At 42.4% G+C, this 14,630-nt stretch overlaps 1 protein-coding gene across 1 annotated transcript in view; it reads left to right on the top strand.

Annotated features, from left to right (window-relative positions):
- Positions 1 to 2,214: 2,214 nt before the first annotated feature.
- The window catches only part of LOC124796097 (leucine-rich repeat extensin-like protein 2), a 41,213-nt gene continuing 28,797 nt past the window's right edge, over positions 2,215 to 14,630 (top strand). Inside the window, exon 1 of the mRNA XM_047260183.1 lies at positions 2,215 to 2,293. Within this exon, the coding sequence (XP_047116139.1) occupies positions 2,215 to 2,293 (79 nt within the window). The remainder of the gene's footprint in view (positions 2,294 to 14,630) is intronic.

Raw genomic sequence — 14,630 nt, 5'->3', positions numbered from 1 at the left:
ATTGCTACAGTTTTTAGTTTACAAATGAAGAAAATGCTGATGTAATGTAGTTCAGTACCCGTCCTCAGTCACCAATAGAAATATCTGCACTACCCTTTACACTCGTTACATATAGTCTCCAACTGCAATAGTCGGCTTCTACGCGTACATACATGCATATGCCGTATGGTGTGTCTCGGAGGGTACCCTGTACCACTACTAGACATTTCCTTTTCTGTTCCACTCGCAAACTGAGAAATGAAAAAAAAAAGCTGTCTGTATGTCTCCATACGAGCCATAATCACTGTCAACATATCTTCGTGGTCCATAAACGAGATGTACATTGGTGGCATTGGAATCGCTCTACAGTCAGCCTCAGACGTCTGTTCTTTAATTTTCTTAATAGTGCTCTTCATAAAGAACGTCGTCTTCCTTTCACTGATTCCCAACTGAGGTCCTGAAGCATCTTTGTAATACTTGCAAATTGTTCGAACCTACAATAATAAATCTAGTAGCTCGCCCCTGAATTGCTGCCATGTCTTCCTTTAATACGACTTGGTGCTGATCCCAAACACCCGGACGGTACTCAACATTGGGTGGAACCAGTGTCCTAAATGCGATCTCCTTTATAGATGAGACACACTTTTCTAAAATTCTCCCTATAAACCGAATTCGACCATTCACCTTCTGTACTATAGTTCTTATCTGCTCACTCCATTTCATACTGCCTTGCAGCAGCGGTGCGCCTAGATATTTAAAAGACGTGACTGTGTTAAGCAACACACTATGAGTATCATATCCGAACATTATGGGTTTGTTTCTCGTACTCACCAGCATGAATTTGCATTTTTATACATTTAGAGCTAGGTGCCATTTATCACATCAACTAGAAGTTTTATCTAAAGTCATCTGGTATCCTTGTATCTTGTATCTTTCCCATGGACAGCATTATCATCAGTAAACGAAAGAAGATTGCTGCCGATCGTGTCTGACAGATCATTTATGTATACAGCAAATAGTAACAATACTATGATTCTTTCCTGGGGCACTCCTGACGGTATCCTTGTATCTGATGAACACTCGCCGGTCCTTGTGGCCGAGCGGTTCTAGGCGCTTCAGTCTGGAACTACGCGACTGCTACGGACGCAGGTTCGAATCGTACCTCGGACGTGGATGTGTGTGATGTCCTTTGTTTAGTTAGGTCTAAGTAGTTCTATGTTCTAGGGGCTGATGACCTCAGATGTTAAGTCCCATAGTGGTCAGAGCCATTTGAACCATCTGATGAACACTCGCTTTCGAGGACAAAAAAAAAAAAAAAAAAAAAAAAAAAAAAAAAAAAAAAAAAAAAAAAAGGCTCTGAGCACTATGCGACTTAACTTCTGAGGTCATCAGTCGCCTAGAACTTAGAACTAATTAAACCTAACTAACCTAAGGACATCACACACATCCATGCCCGAGGCAGGATTCGAACCTGCGACCGTAGCGGTCGCTCGGTTCCAGACCGTAGCGCCTAGAACTGCGCGGCCACTCCGGCCGGCTTTCGAGGACAAAATACTGGGCTCTGTCACTCAATAAATCTTCGAGCCGCTCAGATATCTGTGTGCGCGTACCTTCGGTACCAGTGTGCAGTGTGGCACTGTGTCAAATGCTTTCGGAAATCCGGGAATATGGACTCCGCCTGTTGCCCCTCACCCACAGTTCGCCGTATGTCACGTGAGAAAAGGGCAAGCTGAGTTTTGCACGAGCGGCTCTTTCTAAAACAGTGCTGATTTGTAGACAGAAGCTATTCCCTCTCAAGAAAAATTTTTATATTAATTATTGAGTTAAACCTTTAGGTAAAATTACATCTCTTAATGAGTAGATTATGACACCTCGTTACATTGTTAAATTCGGTCAGTAATTACATGAAATACTGAAATTCCATGTTTTGTTGCCCCTGACGTCCGTTAGATAGGCAACCCGCAGCTGTATTTGAGTACCGTTTAGTAAAGTAGGTGGAGATGTCTCGTTAAGTGCTGAATGTAGAGCGAGTGTGATGGAACAGTTACTAACGCTGTACTTGTACTTTGGAAGAAAAACCAAATAATGAAAAGAATCGTTCGATGGTGTCGATTGAGATGCGGGCCTGTAGCCTATCTGTGTCGAGATAGGCAAAGCAAACAGCGGCCAGAGGCGCGGCTGTCGGTGATCGCTTTATCAGCGCCAAGTCGGCCTCTCAGTCCGCCAGACGCCGCCATGGCCGCCGCCGTCGCGACGCGCGTCGTCCTTGCTTGTTGTCTGTGCGCCGTCCTCTTCAGCTGCTCTCTGCCCACAGGTGAGCCAGAGGCCCCGTTATGTCCAGTCGCAAGCCGCTTCATCGTCCGTTCATTCGTAACGCATTTGTTGAAATAGTCTACGATAGCTACGATGGCTACGATAGTTTTGCATTGCTCTGTACAGCATGATACCAGCTTCTCAATCCCGGGACATTTTCTTCCGTATCAGATTAACGCACTTCATTATCTTTTCTACCTGTAAGGGAAGACCGAGGAGTATGGGACATGTAAACTATTTCGAAGCTATGTTTTCCTGTAGTTTACGTTGGAATATTCTTCCCACTAACAATGCAGAGATACGTTACTTCTTAAACTAAACTACTGTTTAAAGACAAACTGTTGGTTAACATTGTTACCAAATATTTTCAAAAGTTCAAAATGGTTCAAATGGCTCTGAGCACTATGGTACTCAACTTCTGAGGTCATCAGTCCCATAGAACTTAGAACTACTTAAAACTAACTAACCTAAGGACATCACACACATCCATGCCCAAGGTAGGATTCGAACCTGCGACCGTAGCGGTCACGCGAATCCAGACTGTAGCGCCTAGAACCGCTCGGCCACTTCGGCCGGCTTTCCAAAAGTACTTGCCCAATTTACATAAAATTTTTACATGATACTCTAGTGAACATTTGGGTGGACTTAGGCTAATGGCTGGCCGCTGTGTCCGAGTGGTTCTAGGCGCTTCAGTCCGGAGCCGCGCTGCTGCTACGGTCGCAGGTTCGAATCCTGACTCGGGCATGGATGTGTGTGATGTCCTTAGGTTAGTTAGGTATAAGTAGTTCTACGTTCTAGAGGACTGATGACCTCAGATGTTAAGTCTCGTAGTGCTTAGAACCATTTGAACCATTTAGGCTAATGTTGCGAATGCATATAATAAATAAATATGCGTGTAACATACACTAGTGTCCAAAATTAAAGCAACAAACCACTGTTTCCCCGTCCTGTGTCTAATTCACAATATAACAAAGTTCATTGCATCTGTACTTCGCCGTTAACCTTCAAGTTCAAACGCTTCAGTTACGTGTCCTGATGTACGAGGGTCAGTCAAAAAGTAATGCCTCCTATTTTTTTTTCTACGTTTAATTGTCAGGAAATTTAAATGCAATTACATAGGTTGAAAACCACAACATTGAGGATCATTTTGTCATTTTTCAATGTAATCTCCGCCCATCTCTACAGTTTTGGTCCATCTTTGAACAAGGGCATGTATCCCAGCACGGTAAAAATCACAGCTCTGCTTCCTAAGCCATTGACGCACAGATGTTTTGACGGCCTCCTCATCTTCAAAATGAATCCCACGATGAGCTTCTTTTAGTGGCCCGAACAGATGGAAGTCTGATGGTGCCAGGTCAGGGCTGTATGGGGGATGAGGCAAAACTTCCCATCCAATTTTGACAATCTCATCAGAGGTGTGACGACTGGTGTGTGGTCTTGCATTGTCATGCAAAAGAAGAACATCTGCCATTGATTTTGTTGGGCGAACTCGCTGAAGACGTTTGTTGAGGGTTGTGACGTATTGAACAGAATTTATTGTGCATCCCTGCTCCAAAAAATCAACCAGAATCACACCCTCTGTATCCCAGAAAACTGTTGCCATAACTTTCCCTGCCGATCGCACAGTTTTGAATTTTTTCTTCCTCGGCGAGCTTGTGTGACGCCACTCCATTGACTGCCTCTTTGATTCGGGTTCAAAAAAATGCACCCATGTTTCGTCCCCGGTCACAATTTTTTTCAGAAACTCATCTCCCTCCAAACGGAAGCGCTGCAAGTGTTGGGAGGCTATTGTTTTCCTTGCCTCTTTATTCTGATCGGTTAACATTCTTGGAACCCACCGTGCACAAACTTTTGAGTACCCCAATTGTTTAATAATCGTGATCACACTGCCTTTACTAAGAGAAATAATGCGACACACTTGATCTGCAGTCACCCGACGGTCACCACGAATGATGTCATCAACTTGCTGAATGTTGTGTGGAGTCACTGCACTCACCGGCCTGCCGCTCCGCTTTTCGTCAGTCAACGGTGTTTGCCCTTCAGCTTCCTTACAACGACGAACCCATCGTCTAACAGTGCTGACATCCACTGTCACAACACCATACACCTTCTTCAGTCTTTCATGAATGCGTATGGGCGTTTCACCTTCTGCATTCAAGAATTCAATCACACAACGCTGTCTCAAACGAACATCGATGTCGGCCATCTTACAAACTTCTGCTGTGCTGCCACCTGTTGACACAGAAAGTTACTACTGCAGTGGATTGCAGAAGAAGGTTTGAGGAATGGCGCCAAATTCAAATTTTTCACTTAACTTAATTTCTTTAAGTAGAAAAAAAATGGGAGGCATTACTTTTTGACCGACCCTCGTACAAATGCAAAGACAGCTCACGCTAAAATCTCCGCTCTTTTCAAAGTTTCCTAAATTAATCAATATATCAGTGTGTGCTCTATGAAAATTTAGCTGTACGCAAATCTGAAAAATCACAAGTCCAAAAACGTGGCGGACGGAAACGTGCACATACCGATATTGTTGTTGTCTTCAAACACAGCCGACAAACTGCCCTTATTGACCATCCCCGCCACTCCTTAAATACGCACGGCAATCCCCTTCTCGCAGTGTCTTTAATATCACATACCTTACTGCAGTCAGTTCATGAAATGTAAATTAATTAAGCTACAGATAATATAGAAACAAAATCGGAAGCTTCTTCTGGGTCGGCACCACAGTCTCGACTAATCTGAAGAAAGACGTCGTTCTACCAGGCTGTACGTGGAAATTGTACCTCTTGAAGCACTACTAGTTCTCAGGATGACTCATTCTCAAGGGCAAAAAATGGCTCTGAACACTATGGGACTTAACTTCTGAGGTCATCAGTCCCCTAGAACTTAGAACTACTTAAACCGAACTAACCTAAGGACATCACAAACATCCATGCCCAAGGCAGGATTAGAACCTGCGACCGTAGCGGTCGCGCGGTTCCAGACTGTAGCGCCTAGAACCGCTCGGTCACTCCGGCCGGAATTCTCAAGGGCATCTAAAGCAGATGTTGATATAGCACCTCTGTCAAACAGGAATCGCTAGCCATGCACATCAGAGGAAAGCACGACCATTCGAGTGTCCCATATAAAATAATAAATGGATCATGTAACTGATGTCCGTACTATCCTGTTCTGCACCAAAGATGGTATCCCGTCAACGGACAATCACGGCAACGATGACGTCAGGACACCTATCAAACAGAGTTATGTTTCCGGAGTAGCCCCACATCCAGAATCGCTGCTACAATCACAGACAGTGCAGTACGGTACTGGGAATACACCTACCAGACTCTCTGTGGTGGAGGGACATAGACAGAAAGGAAGGAGGACAGTAGCAAAGTATTTGGCCCCGATGGCTTAGTGTGAATAGTTCCGTTGTTTCTAGGAGGTTTCGACACTGTATCCCGAAGACCAAGGCAGGGTTGACCACTTGTGACACCGGAAAGAGAGGACCGTTGTTTGCCTGTAAGGGCACAACAGAACCATCTTAGTACGGCATGGCAGTTGGCATATGACCTCGCAGTATCCACTGGACGTGTTGTATCGAGACAAACGGCGTACAGAAAGCTTCTGCAGAGTGGCCTTTATTGTCGGAGACCTTCTGTGTGTGTAACTCTGACGCGTCCTCACAGCAGGATATGTCTAGAGTCGAGTCGTTGACATGCCACCTGGACGATCGAACAGTGGGACAATTTTCTTTTCACAGATGAGACCCAAATTGGTGTGAAGAGTGATCCTCCAAGGATTCGCCTCTGGAGCGAAAAACCGATATCGAGGAAGATCACTAATGGTGTGGGCAGGCATTGTGTGGGACACTTGAACACCTCTCCAAGAAATTATATGGATGACACAGCAAGGTTTAATTGCTGTCAGGTATTGTGATGAAATCTTGGGACCTCATCTGCACTTGTTGCTAGATGCTGTTGGACCAGATTTCGTACTAATGGACGATAATTCTCGACCTCGTAGAGCATAAGTGGTTGATGTTTTCTTGGAAACGGAGGATATTGCACGCGTGGCGTGGTCTGCTCGCTCTAACATGTCTGGGACGCACTAGGGTGACGGGCTGCATCACGTCAATATCCACAACCACTCTCCAAGACTTTCGAGCAGCTCTGCAGGAAGTATGGCCATTATTGTCTCAACATGAGATTGATGACATCATTCACAGCGTCCCCCGTCGTTGTCTGCCCTGTTTTGCTGCCACAGGTGGGCACACCCCATACTGAGTGAAAAAGACGAAGATCATTATTGTCTACTGTTATGTGTGTTGCTGTTCTTTAAGTTCTGTGTCCTTTACATTGTTTCTACTTTACTATCACGTGTTTATATTATTTTGTTGCAAAATAAACGCAAACTTGCACAAATTCTGTTTGTTGCTTTAATTTTAGACACCAGTGTATAAGGGTGAAACGTCGTTAGCAAAAACCCTGAAAAGTTCTGGACCAGTTTACTTCTAATTTATACGCGATACTCTAACACAAACATTCGAACGGACGAAGGTTACAACAACGTACAGGTTTTCTGTTAAAACCGACTCGACAAAGAAAGTTCTATGATGTTCTCTGATTGAAAATGTGCTTTTTTAATGTTTTCTTTCTTACAGTCAGTTTTAGCGACGATAGCAGGGCATTTCAACCATTAGAGAAATTGTTTCTTCCATAGAAATCCTTTCTTGCTATACATACTTCTAAAGGAAAATTGTACACACAGTATGCTGTTTTGTTTTCTTGCTCGCAGTTGGTTTTCGCAAAAAAGGAAAGTTTATTTATGGCTCATCGACTTATGGTTAGAAATGAACTACGGAATTTTGATTTGAAATAGCAAGAAGCAAGGCTCAAGGTCAGGGAGAGGGAGTAAGGGGAGGAAAAGAGAGAGGAAAGGGACAGAGAGGAAACGAGGAGATGGTCAGCGAGTCAGGGGAGGAGGTGGTGGAGAGAGAGTGGGGAGAAAGAGAGGGGAAGCAGGTACCCACAGAGAGAGGGGGAGGACATGATGGACAGAGAGAGGGGAGGAGGAGGAGGAGATGGATGAAGAGAGGGAGTCGGAGAGATAGGCAGAAAGAGGGGGTAGAAAGAAGTAAATGGGGGGTATCCAATTCCTGTACATATTTAACAATTGCGATGCATTGACAGGTTCACTAATAGAATTATAAAATAAGTTTGTTAAATTTTTAAATATTTTTTTCATCCCTAGCACCTTAAAGGTTTAAATTTTTGGAGGTTTACATTGGACATAGAACTATTCGGTTTCAAAAAATTTTACTTGGACCTTATATACATCTTAGTACTAAATTTCCGTGACGGGAGGTAGCTCACTCAGGTACGTAAACATTATAACAAAGTTATTAAAGTTATGAACACAATACTCCGAAATCGAGGTATTGGTTTAACCCTTAGTGAGACATAATTCACGTGTAGTTCATAACAAAGTTATTAACGTTTTGAACAAATGTTGATTTGTTTCCTAGATTAAAAAAGGCCTTTCCTTGCGTCGAGTGGGACAGTTACGGCATGTGCTAACAGCTAGCGTCAGTACTTCAAAATGGTTCAACAGACTCTGAGCGCTATGGGACTTAACATCTGAGGTCATCAGTCCCCTAGAACTTAGAACTACTTAAACCTAACTAACCTAAGGACATCATACACATCCATGCTCGAGGCAGGATTCGAACCTGCGACCGTAGCGGTCACGCGGTTCCAGACTGAAGTGCCTAGAACCGCATGGCCACACCGGCCGGCTCGTTTTGAACAAAATAGGCCTGATTCCGTATATTATTTTAACCTACAGTGAAACATTTATCACACGTACGATAAATAATGTTTAAACTCTGTATGGGCAGAATTTTCATGGGCCCAACGGTCACAAATTTGACATTGGATACTTCTTCGTTCGTAGTATATTGTTCCCTGTGCATCACTGAGTGTTCTTGGAAAAAAATTGTTATTTTATAAAAGATGTTCAGTGACGACATCCGTCTTTTACCTTATAGATCTAAGAGTGTCACCTAATGTACTTCTTGGAAATGAGTACATCTACTCGCTTCCCTGAAAAGTAATTTTTAGAAGCCTGACTTTTTTACGATCTCCTTCATCACATTCTTGTAGTGACTTCTACGTACGTACCTGTTCAAGAAAAAATGTCAACATTCAAGGATGTGTGATATATGTTCCGTACAGTCAACTCGGAATTGCTTTTATGATGCAATTAGATCACACCGCTGTGGTAGTTCCCATGGTTACTACTTGCACTAGACTTTGTCACTTCTCACAATATACAGAATATAAATTGTATCTAAACATAAAATAAAAGTGTAATATAGCCTAGATGTAAACAAAACGCAACACTCCAGAGTTCGTGCATGGAGAAACTTTGAAAAAGCATGTAAGTTGTCGCTCCGAAACGCACTGTTGTTTTGATTCAAAATCGCGTAAGTGATCTTCTTCCTCTATAATTCACACTGCTGTGGCGCTTTAGGTTCTTTCACTAGCGTTGAAGTTTAGAAAAAGTTCTTGTCCGATACAAACCGCTGACCTATCATGTCCGACCTTTCCCCAATGAAGGATTTCGGAAAGTCTCTGGAGAGACTATTGCTGTGTAGTCCGATACCTTAGAGACTCCAGAGGAAGTGAAAGGACAGGTATGTCCTCACGGTATCACCACGGCTTGGATGTACATTTTACATGTTGCGTTACCCAGCGACCCACACATATACTTACGGAAATGGGAAACATTATACCACAATGCACCAGTTTTCTTGTGCTGTTGTCTTGGGTAGCCATGAGAGACTGATCAAGTATGGCTGCCGGTAATGCAGTTGAACATATTGTTAGAGACTGTCCTCAGAGGATGTATCCTGGACCATGTTGTTGTTGTGGTCTTCAGTCCTGAGACTGGTTTGATGCAGCTCTCCATGCTACTCTGTCCTGTGCAAGCTTTTTCATCTCCCAGTACCTACCGCAACCTACATCCTTCTGAATCTGCTTAGTGTATTCATCTCTTGGTCTCCCTCTACGATTTTTACCCTCCACGCTGCCCTCCAATACTAAATTGGTGATCCCTTGATGCCTCAGAACATGTCCTACCAACCGATCCCTTCTTCTGGTCAAGTTGTGCCACAAACTTCTCTTCTCCCCAATCCTATTCAGTACTTCCTCATTAGTTATGTGATCTACCCATCTAATCTTCAGCATTCTTCTGTAGCACCACATTTCGAAAGCTTCTATTCTCTTCTTGTCCAAACTATTTATCGTCCATGTTTCACTTCCATACATGGCTACACTCCATACGAATACTTTCAGAAATGACTTCCTGACACTTAAATCAATACTGGATGTTAACAAATTTCTCTTCTTCAGAAATGCTTTCCTTGCCATTGCCAGCCTACATTTTATATCCTCTCTACTTCGACCATCATCAGTATTTTGCTCCCCAAAGAGCAAAACTCCTTTACTACTTTAAGTGCCTCATTTCCTAATCTAATTCCCTCAGCATCACCCGACTTAATTAGACTACATTCCATTATCCTAGTTTTGCTTTTGTTGATGTTCATCTTATATCCTCCTTTCAAGACACTGTCCATTCCATTCAACTGCTCTTCCAAGTCCTATGCTGTCTCTGACAGAATTACAATGTCATCGGTGAACCTCAAAGTTTTTATTTCTTCTCCATGAATTTTAATACCTACTCCGAATTTTTCTTTTGTTTCCTTTACTGCTTGTTCAATATACAGATTGAACACAACATCGGGGAGAGGCTACAACCCTGTCTTACTCCCTTCCCAACCACTGCTTCCTTTTCATGTCCCTCGACTCTTATAACTGCCATCTGGTTTCTGTACAAATTGTAAATAGCCTTTCGCTCCCTGTATTTTACCCCTGCCACCTTTAGAATTTGAAAGAGAGTATTCCAGTCAACGTTGTCAAAAGCTTTCTCTAAGTCTACGTATGCTAGAAACGTAGGTTTGCCTTTCCTTAATCTTTCTTCTAAGATAAGTCGTAAGGTCAGTATTGCCTCACGTGTTCCAGTGTTTCTACGGAATCCAAACTGATCTTCCCCGAGGTTGGCTTCTACTAGATTTTCCATTCGTCTGTAAAGAATTCGTGTTAGTATTTTGCAGCTGTGATTTATTAAGCTGATAGTTCGGTAATTTTCACATCTGTCAACACCTGCTTTCTTTGGGATTGGAATTATTATATTCTTCTTGAAGTCTGAGGGTATTTCGCCTGTTTCATACATCTTGCTCACCAGATGGTAGAGTTTTGTCAGGACTGGCTCTCCCACGGCCGTCAGTAGTTCCAATGGAATATTGTCTACTCCGGGGGCCTTGTTTCGACTCAGGTCTTTCAGTGCTCTGTCAAACTCTTCACGCAGTATCATATCTCCCATTTCATCTTCATCTACATCCTCTTCCATTTCCATAATATTGTCCTCAAGTACATCGCCCTTGTATAGACCCTCTATATACTCCTTCCACCTTTCTGCTTTCCCTTCTTTGCTTAGAACTGGGTTTCCATCTGAGCTCTTGATATTCATACAAGTCGTTCTCTTATCTCCAAAAGTCTCTTTAATTTTCCTGTAGGCGGTATCTATCTTACCCCTAGTGAGATAGGCCTCTACATCCTTACATTTGTCCTCTAGCCATCCCTGCTTAGCCATTTTGCACTTCCTGTCGATCTCATTTTTGAGACATTTGTATTCCTTTTTGCCTGCTGGACCATATAGTGACTTTATTAATGCTATTCGCTCTGCTGCTAGTTGGCTTCAATCATTATATATTGAATTATGATTAAATGTATTTGAATTTTTCTTAACTTGCAATTATATCGGTTAAAGTAGTCAGTAATATTAAGTTAGTAATTTTCAAAATTTAGAAATGTGCCAAAATGTAAAACTAAACTATATGTAAATACTTAACTAGATATAAATGTGAAATTAAACTTGTCAATTTTTGGTGTTGTTGCCGTAAGATAAATCAAATAAATGAAAAACAATGCCTCAGTCTGATACTATCATTGGTAAGATGCTAATGACATAACAGGTGTTACATGATTAAACTTTCGTCCCATTCAGAACCGATATCGATCATCAACTTTTATATGAGGTTCATCCCCACTAGCACAAATACACTCTTGCATTTGACTGTGAAGTGGAACCAAACAGCTGTCACTCCCCCCCCCCCCCCCCCCGCCCCCTTTTCCAGCTCAATGCAAATCGGAGAAATTTCTCGTCATAGCTAAATGTCATAAGGGAGCCTGGTAGTATCGCGTCTCAGACACGCTGTATCCGTATTGATGAAGCCGTTGTGGTGTGGGGTATCTTGCATTATTCTGCTGGAATATGCGATTTGATAGTCTGGTAATGAAAGGTACAACAGGTTTTACCACTCTTCCTTCCCACTAACTGGTGAGTATCCAGCTACAGTCAGCAAATCGATCTTGCTATCATATCCAGTTGCTCCTCACATAGTGATCCCAGGAATTCGAGAGGTATGGGCCAAATTTTCAGCAGGTCGTCCACGTTCGCGTAGACCGCTCAATGTTCAGTTGACTTAGTCTCTACTTCGAGTAAATATCTGTTGTTTTTGGAATGGTATCAGCGGTAAACACGATAGACCTCAATCTAGCATCCAGTAATCTGTTGCCCACGGTATGCAGTGACTCATTACCTATATTCCATTCGTCAGAGCTATTCAAACAATCCTACGTATTTCTCATGGTCTAGTCCTTCTGAAAGTACACTTGGCGCCATATTGTTGTCCAGCAGTCTTGGCACTACAGATAACTGTGTGTGCGTGCGAAAGACGGCGATAATCCTCGCATGCTGTCGACTATGGATGCTGTGTGGTGATCTCCACCTGAGAAGCTCCAGGAGCATTAGAAACACCCGATAGTGAGGTGCTGATAGTGTAAAACTTTCCATTTATGTCAGAGGAATTGTTGATAGAAAAGCTTACGTTTGTACGTATTACGCTTGTAAGCGGAAAAATAAATTGTTCTCAGCAAGAAAACAGAATGTTAACTCCAAAGTCACAAAGTTTCTCTACTGAGATGTGACGATACGTAGCCTATAAAATTTCTTGGCTATGACGTAATTGTAGGGAAAGGAACACACCACAGTAATGTGTCTTAACTAAACTGGCCAATCAGCTGCGCCGTAGGAAGTTAGTTAAATACGATCTTCAATGACTGAAACATCCGCGTACTTGCGTGTATTGACCCTCATGTGATTGAACGATTTACTCCTCAACTCCTTCAGGATGCTAAAATTATGAAGTTGTACGTGACCAAGTAAGCAATGAACGGCCTAGAGTACTCATAAATTCAAGCATTTAAACATGCAATAATGTTTTGTCAAATCACATTTAAGTACGAAACGGCACCAAAGTTCATTGCATCTGTACTCCGCCGTTAACCTTCAAGTACAAACGCTTCAGTTACGTGTCCTGATGTTCAAATGCAAAGTCAGCTCGCGCTAAAATCTCCCCTCTTTTCAAACTTTCCTAAATTAAACAATATTTCAGAGTGTGCACTATGAAAATTCAGCTGATCGCAACTCTAAAAAATCACAAGTCCAAAAACTTGGCGGAAGAAATCTGTGCACATACCGACATAGGTATTGCCTTCAAACACCGCCGACAGACTATACTTCTTGACCTCTTTAAATACGCAATGCAGTCCCCTTCTCGCAGTGTCTTTAATGTCACATACCTGACAGCAGTCAGTTCATTAAATGTAAAGTAATTAAGCTGCAGAAAATCTGGAATCAATTTTGGTAGCTTCTTCTGGGTCGGCACCGCACTCTCAATAAATCTGAGGAAAGACGTCGTTGTACCAGGCTATATTTGGAAATTGTACCTCATCAAGCACTATTAGTTCCCAGGGTGACTCATTCTCAAGTGCATCTACAGAAGATGTTGATATAGCATCTCTGTCAAACAGGAATCGTGAGCGATGCACATCTGTGCAAAGCACGGCCATCCGAGCGTCCCATATAAAGTACCAAATGGATCATCTAACCGAACATGACATCAAACTGGGCATCGAATAAACTTGGCACTCCTGGACAACACCAACTTACATTCCACTCGCAGGTCGTTTAGAAGGGACACTGAGTCGTGTATTCAGGAAAATGGGCACTCATTTGAACACCTCTCTCAAATGAACATCCCATCACCAGTACATCGATCTGAATATAACCAATTATGCATAGCATGCTGCATTTACTTCTAAAACTTTGAACGTTTCGACTTCCATAACTAAGCCGATTTTGGAGATGAGGACTTTGGGTTCGATGAAATGTAGCAACACGAGAGACGATACTATTTCTGTGACATGTCTTAGATCATAGGTTAGAGGAAGGCAAGCCTGTATTTATTGTACTAGTAGATTTAAAGAAAACACTTGTCAGTGCTGACTGTAATACAGTCTTTGAAATATTGAAGGTACCCTTTAGCAGGAATACAACAACGCGAGCTAAAAGTTACATACAACTTGTATAGAAATCAAACTGCAGTTACAAGAGTCGACGGATATGAAACGGAAGCAGCTGTTGAAAAAATATTGAAACAGGGTTGGAACGCTCCCCGGTGTCATTCAGTGTGTATAGTGAGCAAGCAGTAAAGAAAACCAAGGACAAATTTGGAGAAGGAATTAAACTTCAAGGAGAAGAAACAAAACCTTTGAGGCTTGCCGATGTCATTTTAATTCTGTGAGAGACAGCAAAGGACTTGGAATAACAGTGGAGTGGAATCAATAGTGTCTTGTAAAGTAAGACAACGGTAATAAAATGTATTCGAATTGAATCACGTGATGCTGAGGGGATTAGAAAAGGAAATGAGATGCTAGAACTAGTAAACGCGTTGCTATATTTGGGCAGCAAAATAACTGGTGACAGGCGAAGTATAGTGCATATGAAATGCACAATGGATATGGCATGTAAATCATTTTTGAAAAAGTTGAATGTGCCATATCTAACGTAAATTTAAGTGTAAGTAGTCTTCTCTGAAGGCATTTGTCTAGCGTGTAGACTTCGACGGAAGTGATAGATTATACGCTGTGTTGCCAAGAAGGGGCTAGAATCTTTTGGAATGTGGTGTTACAGAAAGATTCTGAGGATTTGACTGATAGATCGAATAACTAACGGGGAAGTAATTAAAGGAATTGGTGAAAAGAGTACGAATAACTAACGGGGAAGTAATTAAAGGAATTGGTGAAAAGAGAAATTTCTTGACTAAACGAAGGGATCGGTCGACAGGACACATCCTGAAGCACCAAGGAATAGTCAGTTTCGTAGCG

Source organism: Schistocerca piceifrons, chromosome 4, assembly GCF_021461385.2.
Source record: "Schistocerca piceifrons isolate TAMUIC-IGC-003096 chromosome 4, iqSchPice1.1, whole genome shotgun sequence".
NCBI classification, from domain to species: Eukaryota; Metazoa; Arthropoda; class Insecta; order Orthoptera; family Acrididae; genus Schistocerca; species Schistocerca piceifrons.
Note: the sequence above shows the minus strand (reverse complement) of the source record. Positions and strands in the feature narration are given on the sequence as shown.